We start from the raw sequence: 20,100 nt of genomic DNA, 5'->3' as shown, positions 1-20,100 counted from the left end.
ACCCCGGATCCAGTCCCACATCCGGCTCCCTGCCTGGAGCCTGCTTCTCCCTCTGCCTGTGTCTCTGCCTCTCTCTCTCTCTCTCTCTCATGAATAAATAAAATTTTGTGTTTAAAAAATTTTTTTTCTAATTTAATGATGCAGCGAGAGTCTGGAAACATTCCACAGCTGTTCATTTCAATACACTTAGACTGTAAGTGACTAATACAAATTTTATATATCATAGGACAAGAGGAACTGCAAAACCCAAATCAAAACTTTTCAGGAATCACACTGATGGTGATATATTTTATTTGTATTGTTATTCTGAGACTTGCATGTAGGGTGGGATGAAGCAAGTGAGTGATTATATTGGTGTCAATGGGAATGGAAGTTTGCAGGAGGAAAAAGGAAATAGATTTGAGTTAATGTGTTAAGAAATACATCATGAAAGAAAAGAAATACATCATGAAGAAGTGGATAAGAGTACAAGAAATTTTCAAATTAAGAAACCTATTGGAATCCCTAGCAATAATAAATTAGAGAAGATGTATGATCATTTCCACTGAATTTGAGAAAATTCAACTCATTTATTATAAAAATTCTCGGGATCCCTGGGTGGCGCAGCGGTTTAGCGCCTGCCTTTGGCCCAGGGCGTGATCCTGGAGACCCAGGATCGAATCCCAGGTCAGGCTCCCGGTGCATGAAGCCTGCTTCTCCCTCTGCCTATGTCTCTGCCTCTCTCTCTCACTGTGTGCCTATCATAAATAAATAAAATTAAAAAAAAAAAAAATTCTCGATGACCTAAAAGGAAATTTCCTTAACCTGGTAAAAGGTATCTAACAAACAATGTAGACATCATAATTAACTTGAAACATTAGAATCCCAAGAAATTCCCAGTTTGGTCAGAAACAGGTCAAGTATACCCACATATAGTGCTCCTGTCCAGCATTATGCTGAATTGTACAATTGTGCACTGTACCTAGCAAATGTACTAGGATAAGAAAAAGAATTTGAACATGTAAGAACTACAAAGAAAACTGCCACTGTTTGTAAACAACATAATTATATACTTTGAAAACCAAAAAAGAACCTACAATCTTTGTGTCCAGAAAGGTTGCTAAATACGAGTTCAATTTACAAAATTCAGTAGTTATCTTTCATCAATAGTTGGAAACTGTAGTTTCAAAAAAGGTCTCACAACAATATTTTCTAGAATAAATCTAAATGAAATGTGCAAACCTCTACAAAGAAAACTACAAGCCTTTCTACTAATGCTTCAAGGCAAATTCACCATTTCTTCAGTGAGGTCTTCCTGCAGCCTTCCTGTTCTGTGGCCCTTAAGCACTCAGAACAGACCGCACCACTTAGTCACCATATTTCATTGTAATCAGTTATTACTCTGTCAGCCTCTTCTGCTCTTAGCTGAGCCTGGCAAGGGCAGAGACTCACTTATCCATGTAGCCCAGGTGACCAAACAGTTCTTGTAATAGTAACAATGAGAACAAAATGAAAACAAACACTATCAAGCTACTACTTAATCAAGCGTCTACTGTATACAAGGTGCTGTTAAGGTCTCTACCTATATTATTTTTACTTATATCCTCTAAGAAATGAATAGGGAGGGGGTGTCGAGGTGGTTCAGTCAGTTAAGCCTATGCCTTTGGCTCGGATCGTGATCTTGCAGTCCCAGGATCGAGCCCCGCATGGGCTCCCTGCTCACTTGGGAGTATGCCTCTCCCTCTCCATCTGCCCCTCCTCCAGCTCATGTTCTCTCTCACTCCAATAAATAAATAAAACCTTATTTGGAAAAAAAAAAAAAAAAGAAAAAACAAAACAAAAGAAATGAATGAGAAGCCAGAATTGGAATGTAGGTAGGGAAGATTGTGGAAGGTCTTAAATGCAGGGCTAAGCAGTTTGAATTTTTTTTCCTATTAAAAAATGGGAGCCATTAGAGATTGGTGGTGTTATCAAAGCACTATCTTCAGAAGATGGATTAGTAACTGTGGGTAAGATTGAAGTAACAGATGTCTGAAAGATGGGAGTCCTATATAACTCCCAGAGAAAGTTAACACAGAACAGTTACTGCAAACCACCGGGCATAGTTCAAAACTAGGGCACAAGGAATAATGAGACTTGTGAGGTTCTTGGTCTTAAAGAAGGTCATGATTGGGTAAAGAATATGTTTCAAGTGGGACCAATGAGATGTGCAAAATAGGAGCACCTGGCTGGCTCAGTTGGAAGAGCATGTGACTCTTGATCTGGGGGTTGTGAGTTTGAGCCCTACATTGGGTGTAGAGATTACTTGAAAATAAAATCTTAGGCCGCCTGGGTGGTGGGGTCCAACGCTTGGTTTTGGCTCAGGTTGTGTTCTCAGGGTCATGAGATCAAGCCCCACATTGGGCTCTGTGCGCAGCGTGGAATTTGCTTGAGACTCTCTCTCCCTCTGCCACTTCCCCCAACTTTCTCAAATAAATAAATCTTTTTTAAAAATGTACAAAAAATGTAAGTGGGGAGTCTCATTAAGCCTAGAAGGTTTCCACTGCTGGTGCTCAGATGTGTGGGGTGTGGCTGGCAGACCCATTCCTCCTCCCAACGAGGCTAAAAAGATGGACAGGTCTGAAAGTCTTAAAATGAGGCACAACATTGGAACCTCAGAAGCACAGCTTTTCAACAACCATCTTCCAACGAAAGAATATACTGCGAAGAGATGAGAGATATTCTCCATGTTATCCAGAGACACAAACTGTGGCACCTTAAGGGCCCTAGCAAGCATATCAGGGTTGTGATAAACTAAGCGTGCCCGGATTCTGACAGAGACCCCAGTGTCAGTGGAGTAGCCTCGGTGTGCCAGCGGAGGGCATGGTGTCCAGCAGAGGCAGCAGATCTATGCTGTTGAAATGCTCCACAAAATTGACTCCTCTTCTGGTAAAAGTGCTTCAGTTTCTCTTCAGGGGACTAGTTTTGACCCCCATTGCACACAGTCTTGTCAATTAAGATGCCCCAAAACTTCCCCAGCCAGAGCTGTGCAATGTCCAAAGCCAAAAACTACTGAAGCTGATTAATTCTGATGAAAGAAACCTGAGGACGGTTCTAGACCTCAAACTACTTGGGTTCCCTCTCATCTTCAGGGCCTCAATCTATGTCTTTTCATTTGAATCTGTGAGTTGTAACTTATTTTGCCTCTATGTTCTTCCCAGCTGTGGGACATTCTGGAAAAGGCAAAAGTATGAAGACAGGTAAGATGGTGATTGTCAGTGGTGGGAGCAGGATGATGAATAGGGAGAGCAGAGGACTTTTAGGACAGCCACATGGCTCCGTATGATACTATGTTGGATACACGTCATTACACATTTGTCCAAACCCACAGAATGTACGTCAAGAGTGTTGTATGTCATGAAGCCTCATTAAACTATAGATTTGGGGTGATGATGTGCCGATGCATTCATCAACTGTGACAAATGTACCGTGCTGGTGGGGATGTTGACAATGGGGGAGGCTATGCATGTGCAGGGGGCAGGGGATATATGGGAAATCTCTTTACCTTCGGCTCAGTTTTGCTGCGAACCTAAAACTGCTCTAAAAAAGTAAAAAAAGAAGAAAAAAAAAATCTTCCTTTCCTCAGAAGCTGCCAACCCAGATACCGTGGCAGTCTTGTTAGGGTCAGACACTATCACTTCCTCCTCCAGGGAGCAAGAGGATGTCTATAAAACAAAGTAGACTTTTTTTTTTTTTTTTAAGATTATTTGTTTATTCATGAGACACACAGAGAGAGAGGCAGAGACATAGGCAGAGGGAAAGCAGGCTCCATGCAGGGAGCCGGATGCAGGACTTGATCCTGGGACTCCATGGGCTGAAGGAAGATGCTTAACCATTGAGCCTCCCAGACATCCCCCAAAGTAGACTCTTTAGATTAGATGGAATTCCAGTAGCTTCTGTGCAAGGCTGGCTTCATGGGTGTGAGTCGATTTCACAGGACTCCGTGCTTAGAAGGGCCTGCACACTGGGCACCTGGCTGGCTTAGTCGGTAGAGCACGTGCCTCTTGATCTTGGGATCATGAGTTGGTCCCACCTTGGGGGCAGAGTTTACTTTAAAAGGGGAGAGTGTCTGCACTCAGCTTATTAATGTTTTGTCTTCACCATCTTGAAATTTTTATTTTTGAACCAAGAAACTCCACATTTTTATTTTGCACTGGGACCATTACTTCTTTTTTTTGGGGGGGGGGGGGGAACCATTACTTCTATGCCCAAGGTGTATCACTTCTCTACCATCATTACCAAACTCTTTCATTGCCTGTGTAAAAGGCAAACGTCTGCTTATGATCCAAACATATTATTATAGGGCGCCTGGGTGGCACAGTTGGTTAAGTGTCTGCCTTTGGCTCCGGTCATGATCCCAGGGTCCTGGGATCATGCCCCATGTCGGGATCCCAGCTCAACAGGGAGCCTGCTTCTCCCCCCGCCTCCATTTGTGCTGGCATGCTCTCCTTGCTCTCTCTCAAATAAATAAAATCTTAAAACAAAACAAAACAAAACCCAACATATTATTTCATCAATAAATACACATGGATTGTCTCCATGATACACTTAGGGGTTGGGGGGAAGAAGCACAAGCCAGAGACTTCAGTCAGGTTCCCTAAGTGGGTATTAGATGACCAAGGTGGTGAGGATGGAGGCAAAAACAAATCAGGTCAGGCACAATAAAATATTTTGTCTGGTGATATCAAAATTCTAGGATCTGGCTTCAGTTGAACACAGAAAAACAAAACTGCGTAGGAGTAATTTTGCCTCAGAGTGGAGATGTAAGCAGCTCTGCTTCGGTTAGGTTTACCAGGACTCTAAAAATGCAGCTCCCCTTTCTTTGAAAAGGAACTAAATTCCTAAGGGATTTCTTAAGGTATTCTCCAGTCATATAGTGTTTGATCTGGAACTATCTCAGGGTTACCTAGTACCTATTTCTTCTCCCAAGTATGCTCACCATCCCTCCATCCCTCCCCAGCTCAAATAAGCAACGGGGAGGTTGCTTGGGTGTGATGCCTCTGACCCAATTCCGGCGTGTTCCCTTTCACTTCTCCCTTGCTTTCTCTCTTCCTCTGTGCGTCTCCTGTGTATCTTTGTAATACCTTTTTCTTTCCCTACTGCTTCCATTTTTTGCTTAGTGATCTTGGAAAAAAAAAGCTCTCCTTCATTTGTAAATGAATAGATAATCTGGTAAGTATCTCAGTTGTAATTAAATTTAAGAATTAGTGAAAATTTGTATCGAGGAAAAGAGAAGGTACGTTTGTATGTATATAGTAAAACACGAGTAAAGCACACAAAAATGACCAAAATCATCCTTAGCAATAATCTTAAAAATTATTTTTTTCCTTCATTTAAATCTGCTTTCAAAAAAAAAAAAAACTGCTTTCTTAAAATAGTGGCATTCAAACTTTTTTTTAAAATTTTGTTTATTTAATCACGAGAGACACACACACACACAGAGGCAGAGACATAGGCAGAGGGAGAAGCAAGCCCTTTGCAGAGAGCCAGACGTGGGACTCGATCCCAGGACTCCAGGATCACACCCTGGGCCGAAGGTGGCGCCAAACCGCTGAGCCACCCAGGCTGCCCGCATTCAAACTTTCTAAAGGAACTCTCATTCTGTTTATATATATTTCTTATTCTGGCACTAGTTTTTAAAAATTAATTTTAAACTGCCTTAAAGAATGTATACACAGTTCTTCCTTTAAAGTCCTTATGGGCTCACCTGAGCACCAATAACTAGTTACATTATTACCTCTCTGGGAAAAAACATCCCACCCATTCTGTAAACATTTGACCTACAAGTAGCCTCTTGGAATAGGATTCATTTGTGGCCAATAGATAACGGACAGAATCAGGAGAATGGTAGAAATAAGTCTGATGGCAAGAGGTAAAAGGGATTAATTCAAGGAATTTGGCAATGAAAGAAGAAAGAACAGCAAACTAGTCTGGTAACTTTTAAGTGTGTGAACATATTTTCCAGATTATGTTGTAAAATTTCTGATTCTTTAATTTCCATACACAGTGCTCTGATTTCTGGAACCCTCTAGTGGCCATATCAGGAATTGTCTGTGTAAAACAAAAGGTTTTTAATTTTCAAATTCACTCCAAATATGATTACATAGATAAACTCTTAGAGGCGTGTTTTTCTCACTCCTAATTTAAGACAGCAAAACGAGCATATGGATTTGGCGGTCTCCTATCTCAGGATCTTAGAGAAATGCCAGGAAAGTGGCACAAGCAATAAATCTATGGTAACACTGGAAAGAAGGCAGTGGTCTAGAAACAGTAAAAAGTCTGGAAGTAGGTGGAATCATACTAATTGGCTTACCTATCATCTCCACAAAGTACCAAGCAAAAGGTGAATTAAAGATAGAAGCTGGTCAAGCCTCAGAGAGGTTCCAGGAACCAAGCAGAGCAATAGAAAGGGGAGCAATGCCTGTGAAAAAGCAAACTGAGCAGCTAATTCGAGTAGGTGGTCAGCCCTGCATTAAAAAGCTTTCCACTGTAAGTAAATAGGTCCTCACAACTGGAGCAGTCTTTCCATGCCTGACGCCTACCCTACTGACTCTGCGGGGCTAAGCTGTCCCTGGAGAGTGGTAATACTGCCGGGGCCTCATATGGAGGGGTTACAGACCATCTCAGCAGGACTACGGCTGTAATAGATTGTGTCTTTAGGTAGACAAAGTCAGGATTAAAATGCATACCTTAAAATTTACTTTTTGAAAACTGAGTATCTTACTTTTTTCAGACTTTCTGATATAAAATTTCTTTTTGGAATTTATACATATTAACTTTTACTTGCCAAAGGGTATAAATTCTTCAAGTATTTAGTTAAAAAGTAATACAACAGTTTCTCTGAAGCGGGCTAGTTGCCCACGAACTCCTTTTTATCAATCTTTTCAACAATAGCTTAAATGGTTCAATTGTCCTCAAAATCAATCAGGCCCATTGCCTTATTTATTTATTTTTTAAAGATTTTATCTATTTATTCATGAGAGACACAGAGAGAAGGCAGGCAGAGACACAGGCAGAGGGAGAAGCAGGCCCCATGCAGGGAGCCTGACGTGGGACTCGATCCTGGGACCGCGGGATCATGCCCTTAGCCGAAGGCAGATGCTCTACCGCTGAGCCACTCAGGCGTCCCTGACTAATTTCTTAAAAAAAAAAAAAAAAAAAGAAAAAAAAAAGATTTTAGGCCATCTTGCATCCCTGGGTGTGTGAAGCTAATCTCAGCTGGTCAGCTCCAGACCCGTTTTAGACTTTCCAAGCTACATAGTCTGTTGCAACTACTCCACTGCCGTTGAAGCATAAAAGCAGGTATAGCTGTATTCTAATAAAACTTTAAAGACACAGAATCTGAATTTCATATAATTTTCATGTGTCACCAGATAATCTTTTGATTCCTCAAACAGTTAAAAATGCAAGAACTATGCTGTGCTGCACAGGATTTAGCCCACGTGCTATCATTGCTAAGCCCTGGTCTACAGGATCTTTTTTTTTTTAAGCCTGCATGGTACTCCATCCCACTACTAAAAACTTTCAGTTATAAATATCACACATTTTTGCAGACATTTATTTCCCTCTCATGCTACCTCAGATTATTCCGAAGAGTAAAGGAACTTCACCCAATCGCTGTAACACTGAGTCCTTATCTTAGAAGTGAAAGGTGTATCTGCAAGAAAACAATTTCTTATTCTGAAGTCCAGTCTCAGTTTATTATGATTTTTAAACTGTACAAAACTATAAATCTCCTTTATACGAAAAAATTAAACATAACTAGTAAGGCTAACATTCCTTTTGAACACCCTCCACTGTAGTCAATGTCATCCATTTAGTGTACGGCCTCACCGAACTTTTTCTATTAAGTTTATATGCTTAAATGTACCCATAGAAACTATGGTGTTAGTTTGAAAATCTTCAGTAGTTTATTTTTTCTCAACATACACAGCATGTTTTGACACAAATTATCCCTTTATTTCTTTTCTAAGAAAATAATTTCTTTTTTTTCAAATGATAGAGTTGGGTTTTGCTCTTTTTCTCTTCCCTCATTAGGAAGCTTGCTTAACTCATGAAAGATAAGGAGAGCCTTTATGTTAAGTGCCTCTCCTCAAGATTACATATGCCCTTCAAAGATGCCTATGGTAAATACCAAATACATTTTCAAGATCATTGAGTAAGGGAGACTTTTTTAATGAGAATCCAAGATTTATAGATTTTCCTTTATAATGAATACACAGCAGTGTATTTAAAATTTCATTTTCAAGCAGATTTTCGTCACTTTATCCTTTTTTTCCTATCACCTTACCCTTAATCCCAGAGGATAATATGTTTAAAATAAAAATCAAACAAAGTAGGTAGTCAAAGAACACATCAGTGATTTTTTATGACATATGCTCAGAAATGAAACATTTTTTTGGAAAAAGTTGAATGAACTAAATGAATACAGAAATAAGGACATCTCCAAAAAAAATGAGCCTAAGAATTTTGGTAGGAACAGTTAGCCTGGAACAATTTAAATGCATCTGACTAAAACAAAAATCAATGGTACTATCTCTGAGATAGACATTTTAAAGATAATAATTAATGTTTACTATAAACCCTGCTATAAATGAGTAATTAATATTTTTAAAAAATTGTTTGGCTGCCAGGGCAAAAAACATTACAATTTGATATTTGTTAGAAAAACAATTTTTAAGGTAATAAATCATAAAAGTAAGCTATCTGCTTAAGTTTCTATTATCAGAAATGAATTAATGTTGAAAGCAGTTATGTGTGCAAGTGCACACATACACACTCCCATATGCACACACCTACACACATACACTCCACACACAAAACATTTAAAATATCACTCAATTGTAACAAATTACCAAATCTTAGTAGAAACTCTAGGGGGTCAGTAAACTCAGTTATCTGTTTTTGTCTCTCAAAGTGCTTCTGGATTCTTTACCAATCAGTTTAAAGATTACCTCTGGCAAATGAAAACCTGTATCAATGCAAATGAAATAAGTTTCAAATGTTAGGGTGCCAGGCTGGCTCAGTCCGGAGAGCATGTGACTCATGCGTTCAAGCCCCAAACTGGGTGTACAGATTACTTAATCTAATTAAAAAAAAAAAAAAGTGACTTCAAATGTAAATCTGATAAAAAAAATTTCATTGTAATAGACTCTAAAACTAAATATAATTTTCATAGGTCAGTGCTTGCATTATCATTACATCTTTTTTCATCATATGAATAAACAATCAAAATAATCAAGACTCGAATATAGCAAAATAATCATAATTCATGTTTCAAAAATAATTACTTCATCCTTAAATCACTAAATTATTTGAAATATCAAAATAAAATGTTTTACCATTCTTATCTTTAAAGTCCATATTTACTTTAGAACTAATCAGAAAAACTATTTCAAATACTACAAATGATATAATCGATTTAATACATTTAGAGGATCAGATTTTTAAGGCTTTTCTTTAAAATTTGGACAATACTTTAGGATAAAAAATAAAAGCCCTATTATATAGTCAAAGGAAAAATTTCCCAAAATTGTCTTATTAATAAATAAAAGACTTGTTAACCTAGGAACTTATAACAAAGCCAACAACAATTAGATTTAAATGCTTTTATTTACATATGTGGTAAATACTGTCCCCTACTAAAAAACAATGACATTGCCTTTCAATCGGTCAAACTTATTAAAAAGTTCATGTATTTCTTTTCTATATCATGTGTGGACATGGTACAGGATGCAGGATGTAAACATCAATTTAATAGACATTATTAAATAATTTTGCATATATGCAGAATCTTGGCTAAATGGTTAAAATTACAGATGAGCATTCAATGCGGGCACATGGATATTTCATGTACACCAATGTGTTTAACAGAAAATGTGTCTGCACTGGTTTCTGGAAACAACTTGGTTTCTGTGAATCTTTAAATACCCAATTCCAAATCTTCCAGCTCCTGGAGAAGGGCTTTCTCTTTTTGAATTTTCTCCAACTAGAAAAGTTTAAAACAACCAAGTTATTAAACAGGAAATGAAATAATTGTTGGATCTATAGCTAAAATGGCAAAGCAGAAAAAATTTGTAAAGAGAGAATTTCTGATACTTTAATAATAGGTCTACCAGAAAATACAATTTACAAATACAGAGAAACAAGCTCTGATTTGTTTCTTGGTAATGAAGCAGTGGGGAAAAAGATGGGTACTGTCATAAGGCAACACAGATGGTCCAATAAATTCTTCTTTCTACATTTGGGCTTCCCTTAGAAGGAGAGAAAGGTGCAAGCAAGCGGGGCAGTGCACTCTGAGATACAAGGAAGAGAATCCTAGGTTTATCGATTTTAATAAACTGCCTTGAATTTTATTTTATTTTTAAGATTTTATTAATTTATTTATGAGAGATAAAAAGAGAGAGAGAGAGAGAGGCAGAGAGACAGGCAGAGGGAGAAGCAGGCTCCACGCAAGGAGCCCGATGTGGGACTCAATCCCGGGTCTCCAGGATCACGCCCTGGGCTGAAGGTGGCGCTAAACCGCTGAGCCACCCAGGCTGCCCTGCCTTGAATTTTAGTAGCAATGGTCATCATATCTTCCCCATCCTCAACTGGTTAAGTGTAAAAACATTTTACACTTTACGTTTTACCTAACATATGGCATATGGTTTTCAAGTGTTTAAATATATGTACTCTCCCACTTGATTAAACAATTTTTATAATAAAAAGAAAAGTAGTAGTGATTATAGGAACAAATAAAATGTATAAAAATTACCTGATTTTTTTCTAGCTGTTTTCCAGCTGCTGCTTGTTCTTTCAGTTGCTCGATAGCTTTCAGTTTCTGCGAATGTCAAATATGTCATGAGTCAAGAGGAAGGAAGAGTAAGTAATTTCAGAATGCAAATTTTGTTAGTAACGGCTCAATCACACAAATGGGAAAAATGAGGAGAATCAACCATCTTACCTTTGCATCAAGGACAGTCGGTTAAAATGCTAAGGTAAAATTTTTTGTTTTTTAATTTAAGTGTAAAATTAAATATGCTAAGAACATGGGATTTGGCAAAAAAATTTTCAAGCTTTAAAGTAATGATATTCTATATGTACATGTATGTGTATGAAATATATCACCAACTTCACCATTTATTCCAGCACTTCACTGTACCTAGACAACATCTTTGGCAGCCTGGGAAGGCTCTAGAAACCTGGTTTTACCCCAGGGCCATCATTGCAAACTGGATGCAATATGACAAATTAATGAACTTTTTTTTTGTCTCAATTTCTTCTTCATCTTTAAGGGATAAATATCTCTTCCTACCTATCTGACAAATGTCTATGAAATACTGAGTATCAAAGTGTTCAGCATAGCTCTGTACTAATGATCATTTCTTATGACTCCAAAAATCAATAATAAAGACTAATATTAGCTGTTAGACATTTGTAAATAGAACTAAAATCAGTGCCATTCCCAAATTATAGTATTTCATAGTGAGAAAGCAATAATCAGAACTGCTACAAACTTCTTTTGCCTCTCTTTATGTATTTCTCACAGATCTCTTTCAATAAACACATCTGGTTTTTACTTCAATATCTCACCTTCTTTAGGTTCTTGATTTTTTTGTCTATTTCAGGGTCTCCAGAGGTTGACTGTGAGATAGTATTTCGTGGTGTGCTCTGTGGGGCAGGAGTAGGTGCCAGATCTGGACTCTTCTCATTTCTTGCTTCCTATAGGAAATATATTCAAAATTCAGTCTTCTAAAAAAGAAAACATTAAAGTACTTCAACCAACATAGCCTTGGTATATAAAATGCAGAAACCAAAATGTGATTTTATCTTTTATACTACATTTTATATAAAAGATCTGAATTCAAGGTCTCATGAAGGATGCCACATTGTCCCATGACAGAAAGATACAATATAGCTTTAAAAAAAAAAAATCAGTTTAAGGAGACATCCAAAAGGTTTTTTACTATGTAGTCATCATAGGGAACAGTTTGTTAGATCTAAAATTTAGAGGTAAAGTAGCAGAATCATAAAATAAAGAACTATATTAGTATATTAGTAATATAATGAAAGGACAAATGAAATGAAATTACTTTAACAGAAAAAACCAGGAGGTTTCTGTGTCAGCCAATAAGCATTCCAAGTTTTTGGATATCTTGGGATGTGCCACTATATTAATGGTTTAGAAAGGGACTTTTAATATAAGGTGTTTAAAGTTTCACTTTTGTGACGTCCTCCAATTCTACTAAGTATGTTTGATCAAGTACATGTAACGGATAATGTTACCGGATAAGTCCTGCAGAGATTTATTTATAATCAGATCCCTTCAGCTCTGCAACAAAGTGCCAAGGAAAACTCAAAGGGATACTATATTGCTCCCAATGGGATCATATCTCTGATTCTGAACCACTTCCATTTCCCCTAAGGTGCTGTACACCTGTTTCCCAGTCTTTGTGTGTGCTGTTCCTTGTGCCTACAACTCGAGGTCACCTGGCTGACCCTAACTTGTCCATTAGGCCTTTTGGGAAATTCTCTCCCAAACCAAAAGATTAGATGAGTCGCACAACACATGGTATGTATCCCTACTGAAACGTGTACTGTACTCTCTCCTGTTAGATTGTACCTGAGGTTTCTTTGTTCACTGTTCTGTTTGTGCCCCCAGCATAAGACTTGCTTTATTGCAGGGCTAAATAAATGAAGTAGTCAAAGAACTACTCCCCTTTTGTAATTATGACAAGACATACATTTTGACAACAGGGGGAAAAGAAGGCTTTACTGGCCCCAGGATAACACTTCTATTTCTTTCTTATAGAAATCCCAGTGGAATACATAAAGCCCCAGGGCCAAAACTCCTCCTACTCAGAGTTCTAGGTAGAATGCTCTGAACACCAAAGCATCCCATGGGGACATGAAACGGTATCATTCTTGTATCTTTATATCTAGACATGTCTGCTTGAGAGTTTTTGGAGAGTATAGAATTGGAGTAATTTTCTTTTTAATATGTTAGTTGTACTTTTTATACATTCCAATGCAATGAACATTAATTTCTAACCTTCTAGGTAAAAATGCATTACTGAACAAGCATTTAACAGAGTAGTTAGAAAGAAACTATTTAGATTCTACTCTTAAGAAGCCTGTAAGTTCTGACAATATGCAGTTTGATATTTCCATAATAGATAACTAAAGGAAAAGAGTAAAAGAAGAGATACTTTGCCTATCAAAATTCACTTTTGACATACATCAAATAAGAGTTTTTCAAATTTAGGCAACCCTGGGTGGCTCAGCGATTTAGCACCGCCTTCGGCCCAGGGCCTAATCCTGGAGTCCCGGGATTAAATTCCACATTGGGCTTCCTGCATGGAGCCTGCTTCTCCCTCTGCCTGTGTCTCTGTCTCTCTCTGTGTCTCTCATGAATAAAATAAAAAATAAAAAAAAATTTTAAATTTCAAATTTAGTTTGTAATGAGCCAAAAAAAATTTTCCTCTAGGATAGGTTAATGTCAATACATGTGAAAAAACCATTAAAGTTAAGTGAAATATAAAATATAATTTTCCACCATATTTTGAGCAACCAAGAGTACGTTAAAATGTCTGCATTATTATACTTAAATTCTGGTCATTCTCTGAAAATGATGCATATATGGTAAGATTAAATTCTTAGTTTCAATTCCTTTTGGTAAAGTTCATAATCTTATAAAGTCATCACCAGATTATAATTAAATACTTGGTTAAATTACATACATCTGACTCCTTTATCTTTGATTACTTAACTCAGGTCAGGAGTGAGAAGGTGGATCCTGTCATGGACCATTTACTTTCGTTCTATCACACAGCCATAACTAGCCAACCAGTCATCTCAATAGACATTTTTCCAAAGAAGACATACAGATGGCCAATAGACACATGAAAAGATGCTCAGCAACACTCATCATCAGGGAAACACAAATTAAAACCACAATGGGATATCACCTCAAACCTGTCAGAATGGCTAAAATCAACACTACAAGAAACAACAGGTATTGGCGAAGATGCAGAGAAAGGGGAACCTTCTTGCATTGTTGGGTGGGAATGCAAACTGGTACAGCCACTCTGGAAATGTGTGGAGATTTCTTAGAAAGTTAAAACCAGAACTACCCTTTGATCCAGCAATCACACTACTAGGTATTTATCCAAAGAATACAAAAATACTTACTCAAAGGGATATATACACCCCGATGTTTACAGCAGCCTTAATTACAAGAGCCAAATTATGGAAACAGCCCAAGTGCCCATCAATTGATGAATGGATAAAAAGGATGTGGTATATACATACAATGGAGTATTACTTAGCCATAAAAATGAGTGAAATCCTGCCATTTGCAAAAAGAATGGAGCCAGAGAGTATTATGCTAAGTGAAATAAGTCAGCCAGAGACAGACCAATGATATAATTTCATTCATATGTGAACTTACAAAACAAACAAGAAAAGGGGAAAAAGAGAGAGAGAGAGAAAGAGAGAGGCAAACCAAAAAACTCTTAACTACCGTGGAACAAACTGATGGTTATCAGAGGAGAAGTAGGTGGGGGATTAAATAGGTGATAGGGATTAAGAAGGGCACTTGTTTTGATGAGCACTGGGTGACGTATCGAAGTGCTGAATCGCTATATTGTAGATATGAAAGTAATACTACACTGTATATTGTGTACACTGTATAATATATACACTGTATATTGACTGGAATTTAATTTTAAAAACTATTTTAAAAGATTTTCTAAAATAATTAATCTTCTAATAAAGAGGAAGAACTATCATTTATAAAAATAAGACTCTAAGTTGAGTAGGTTTCAGAAGGCCCTTAAATCTCAATGAGTAGAAATCTTGTACTGTCACTATGGAAAACAGTATGGAGGTTCCTCAGAAAACTAAAATAGAGCTACCATATGATCCAGAAATCTCACTTCTGGAGATATACCAAGGGAAACAAAATCATTATCTCAAAAGAGATACCTATATTCTTGTGTTCACTGCAGCATTATTGCCAATAGCCAAGGTAGAAAACCTAAGTGTCCATCAGGGATGAACGGATAAAGAAAATGTGGATAATATATATAAAATGGACCATTATTCAGGGGCACCAGAGTGGCTTAGTTGGCTAAGCAACTACTTTCACTCAGGCCCTAATCCCAGGGTCCTAGAATTGAGCCCCACATCGGGCTCCCTGCTCAGTGGGGAATCTGCTTCTCCCTCTGCCATACCCCCTGCTTGTGTTTTTCCGCATGCTTTCTCTCAAGAATACATAAATAAAATCTAAAAAAAAAAAAAAAAAGGAACTATTATTCAGCTATTTGAAAACTATTTGCAACAACATGAATAAACATGGAGGGATTGCACTAAGTGAAATAAGCCAGACTAAGAAAGAAAAAACTGCATGGTATCACTTATACGTGGAATCTAATAAAAATAAAGTCAAACTCTTAAAAACAAAGAGAAGAATGGTGGTTGCCAGGGGCTATGGAGTGGGGGAAATGGAGACAGACTGGTAAAAGAGTACAAACTTTCAGTTATAAGATGAATAAAGTCTCAGGATCTAATATATAACATGGACCACAGCTGATAATACTGTACTGTGTAACTGAAATTTGCTAAAGAGTAGAACTTCAGTGTTCTCATCCCTCAAAAAGTAAGTATTTTGTGATGGATGTGTTAACTCAATTGTAAGGATCTTTTCACAATGTATACCTGAAACACCATATCACATTGTACATTTAAAAAATTTTTGTTTAGGGATCCCTGGGTGGCGCAGCGGTTTGGCGCCTGCCTTTGGCCCAGGGTGCGATCCTGGAGACCCGGGATCGAATCCCACGTCGGGCTCCCAGTGCATGGAGCCTGCTTCTCCCTCTGCCTGTGTCTCTGCCTCTCTCTCTCTCTCTCTCTCTCTCTGTGACTATCATGAATAAATAAATAAAATCTTTAAAAAAAAAAAAAATTTTTGTTTAATTTTTGTCAATTATACCTGAAAATATTAGCTAGGGAAAAAAAAAATCTTACCTACTAGTACTTCAAAGGATAGTACTAACTCGTAATATTCACGGCAAATTAGAGGTCTGATAAAGATAATTCCTTTTACACAAGCAAATAAAGACAATTCCTGCTTTTACACAAGTAAGTACATGGAATAGATCATTATGCTTCGGCTGATCTAAACCTGACCCATTTAAAGATATTTCTGGAGATGAAATATATTAACTACAAAAGAGCACATTGATTCTTTTTTTAAAGCTCAGATTTTAACAGACTACATCTACCTAATGCAATTCTATATCTTAAAATAGTAATTGCCTACTGAAACATATAAGCAACCTAGAATTGTCAAAATCCAAGCATTAACAGCAAGACTGCTTTGTCTGAATCTTAAAAAAATGTGATCATGAGGATTTCATTAACCAGATACTCTTAGCCTAGCTGATTTCACTATCACCACAAACCATACACAATCATAATTTGTTAATTATTACACTGGTATGGTTTTGCAACTATAAAATCACATAAAAAATTATTTTAGAAGCGCCTGACTGGCTCAGTTGGTTAAGCGTCTGCCTTTGGCTCAGGTCATGATCACGGGGTCCTGGGATCAAGCGCTGCATCAGGCTCTCTGCTCAGCGGGGACCCTGCTGCTCCCTCTCCCTCTACCTGCCTCTCTGCCTACTTGTGCACTTTCTGTCAAATAAATAAAATCTTTAAAAAAAATTATTTTAGATCAACTCCATTGTTTTGGGTACTTCTGGTGTTTAGATTCCCAGCTGAATAATTTTTTTTTAAAGATTTATTTTTTATTTTATGATAGACAGAGAGAGAGAGAGACAGACAGACAGACAGGCAGAGGGAGAAGCAGGCTCCATGCCAGGAGCCCGACATGGGACTCGATCCTGGGACTCCAGAATCGCACCCTGGGCCAAAGGCAGGCGCAAAACTGCTGAGCCACCCAGGGATCCCCTGAATAATTTCTTATACTGATGTAATACTGATTAACAAAATGGCTTTATTGTCACATAACTTCTGATCTCTCTTAACAGATGCTTTCAGGGAGCAAACTATACCACTTCACACCGGCTCCAACAGAAGAGTCTGTTACAAGTAACATACTATACAATCCCATTAGGGTTTTTGGTTTTAAGGTCAAGTCCAGTTTCCTCCCTTCCTTATTATACAAACAGAACTACTCAGAAATTCATAGGCAAAATCAAAGGAAAGGCATTCTGGCTATTTAAGTCTAACTCTGACTATGTAACATAATAGTCAAGTCTTGGGGTGCCTGGGTGGCTGTTAAGTGGTGGACTCGATTTCAGCTCAGGCCATAATCCAGGGGTCCTGGGATCAAGCTCCACATTGTCTGTGTGTTGTCAGCCTCCATGCTCATGAGGGAGTCTGCATGAGGAATCTCTCCCTCTCCCTCTGACCTTCTCCATGCTCGTGTGCACACGAAAGTGGGCATACACTCTTAAATAAATAAATAAATCTTAAAAACCCGTAATAGTTATATTTTTAGGACTATAATCTTTAAACTTTGAGATTTAAATTAAGCTAATTTAACTTGTTTATTTTGTTTTGAAAAGATTAGTGTCCCAAATACCTGTTTTGCAGCTTTCTTAGCCTCGTGTTTCCTTTGGTTTTTAAGGGCTGTTTTTGATAATGGCTTATCATTTCCTGCTTGTGGCTTCATATTCTGAGGTGGTTCCTCCTCATGCTGTGGAAAATATAAAATAAACAATTGTGAAATGGAATCCATGTTTTAAAAAACATTTATCATAAACTATATAATTTTGTTAGCATGGGATAAGCTTATTTTATTAAATTTATTTTAAGATCACTGGCAAAGAATATTTCAAAACTCTTATCAGTAGTAGGTATACTCCAATTGTCAGGATGGATTTAATGAGGATCTTCCTATTCTTTCAGTTATACAAGTACTAGAAAAATACAGTATAGTTTTGTTAAAATAATGGAACTTTTCTTAGTACTACTACTGACACATGCTTCTTATGAAATGAGATACTAACAACAGCTTCTTTCGGGGTCTGTTTGGATCTGACTATGGCCAACAGAAACCCAGCTGCCTCATTTGCACAAAGAATTACTTGCTAGGTCTTTACATGCAAAACCAGAGATTAGAAGGTTAAAAATAAAAGCAAACTGAAAAACTAAGACCAGAAGAAAAAAAAAACAAATAGGAAGTGGTAACTGCATATTTATAAATCCAGGATTAACATAATGAAGAGGTCCACAAAAAACTAAATGACTGGTCAGACTAAAATAATAAAAACAGATAATCATTTCCATCATGAGATATTTATACAGCCACCCATCAACTATATTCCAGAACAGAAAGGGCGGATTAAGGATAGGATCAAGGAAGAACTAGTATAAAACATACTATGGTTGATAACAATGTATTGTATAATTGAAATTTGCCAAGAATGCAAATATTCTCACCACACACACACACAAAAAAAAGAGGCAACAGATTTGTTAACTAGATGGGTGGAATCCTCTCACAATGTACACAATATATCAAATCACCATGACGTACCCTTTAAATATCTTATAATTTTACGTGTAAGTTATAGTTCAAGAAAAGAATATACATACACAGGTTTAGGTCATCTCAACAGTTGCTTGAGGCAACACAGAGCACGCATGATAGCACTACGGCTTATCAGGTTCTCATCTACTTATTGATTTCCCTCCTAACTGCTGTTATCTCAGAGTTAGCTGTCTCTTAGACTCTATCATATTAAGCACATCAGAAGAATCAGATCTCCATGAAGTTTCTTAAGTACTAGATCTCAGATCCAGGTGATACTTACAAATGCTACAAGGAAATGGGCAGGGGCTCAAACACTGAAGATACAGAAGAAGCAGGAAAGCATACTGTGACTTTATTTTAGCTGCAAGAACTATTTCAGGTCATTGAAATTCTGTGTGCGTACATGCTCTACCTGAAGTAACTGAATATGTGAAAACCTATATTTGTGGAACAGACAAATCTGACGGCAAGTCTCTTGCACTTGTTATCCACACTGCATACAGCGTTAAAGACATAGCAATATTGGCTGAACATCTATTTTATACATCAAAATTCTTTCAATAGCAGGCTCTTCTATAGTGCCTTGCTTTGGGTAAAAAGTTTCTAGTCGTAAGAACTTCAAGAACATGACAAAGCAATGAAAAATGATGTAAGAAAGGATGAGTTACAAGGCTCTTCTATACTACAAACACAATGCAGTCACTAGCAGACTCATTTTAGACAAACACAAGAAATCCACACAGCTATTATGGATCATAAGCAGAATTTTCTGCCTTTTAGTACTGTGCCCACCGTATATAATTTTATCCCTGGTAATAAAACTTGTTTTTTCATTTATGTCAATTATTATGGGACTGTTTTGATGAATACATTATATAAGGGAAAATATTTTTTTGGAAAGCCAAGAAATACTTAAGTATAATTCATATGTGGATTTGTATTTATAAAAAAAAGTAAGTTTTTTCTTGAAAGAGAATCCCACCTTGTTTTCCCTTGTGCTATATAACCCTCCTCCTTTGTGAAGTTCTTTCCTAGAATGTCTTTGTTTCCAGTAATTTCTCGACAGTATTTTTTTGCCATTTAGCTCATCTCTGGAATTTGATACAAACAAAAATTTCTCATTATTGGCCATGTGGTTCCTTCAACTAAAATGATTTGATAGGATCACATAATCACTACGCCACATACAAAAAAGAAAATTAAGTGGAAATCTTAAATGTTAAAAAACAATGTTGGTTTTAAGACCTTACCAAGTTTTAGCATTATTTTCAAAGTAGATCTTTCTCTTCCTTTCCCTATCAAAATAAGTTTTATGGATCAGAGAATAAAAATATATAATTCAGAATTTATTCCTGTTGAGATACCTTACAGATATTTAGAAAGCAGGATATGTTGAGGTTACTTCTGTTTTTATCTTAGATAAGGAAAAATTTAATTTAGAGATAAGACAAATCCAAAGACTACTATATCTTTTAAATCTAAATGCAAGTATTATAAATGGGTTTTGTTCATACGTTTTTATATGTTTTTAGGAAATA

General features: G+C 37.1%; 1 protein-coding gene across 1 annotated transcript in view; it reads right to left on the bottom strand.

Annotated features, from left to right (window-relative positions):
* Positions 1 to 9,611: 9,611 nt before the first annotated feature.
* EIF2A (eukaryotic translation initiation factor 2A) overlaps positions 9,612 to 20,100 on the bottom strand; it is a 34,255-nt gene continuing 23,766 nt past the window's right edge. The window contains exons 11-14 of the mRNA XM_038571208.1: positions 17,609 to 17,722; positions 11,593 to 11,721; positions 10,775 to 10,840; positions 9,612 to 10,006 (exon numbers count right to left, since the gene is read on the bottom strand). Of these exons, the coding sequence (XP_038427136.1) occupies positions 9,941 to 10,006; positions 10,775 to 10,840; positions 11,593 to 11,721; positions 17,609 to 17,722 (375 nt within the window). The 3' untranslated portion in view covers positions 9,612 to 9,940. The remainder of the gene's footprint in view (positions 10,007 to 10,774; positions 10,841 to 11,592; positions 11,722 to 17,608; positions 17,723 to 20,100) is intronic.

The sequence above is a fragment of the Canis lupus genome, chromosome 23 (genome assembly GCF_011100685.1).
Source record: "Canis lupus familiaris isolate Mischka breed German Shepherd chromosome 23, alternate assembly UU_Cfam_GSD_1.0, whole genome shotgun sequence".
Classification (NCBI taxonomy): Eukaryota; Metazoa; Chordata; class Mammalia; order Carnivora; family Canidae; genus Canis; species Canis lupus.
Note: the sequence above shows the minus strand (reverse complement) of the source record. Positions and strands in the feature narration are given on the sequence as shown.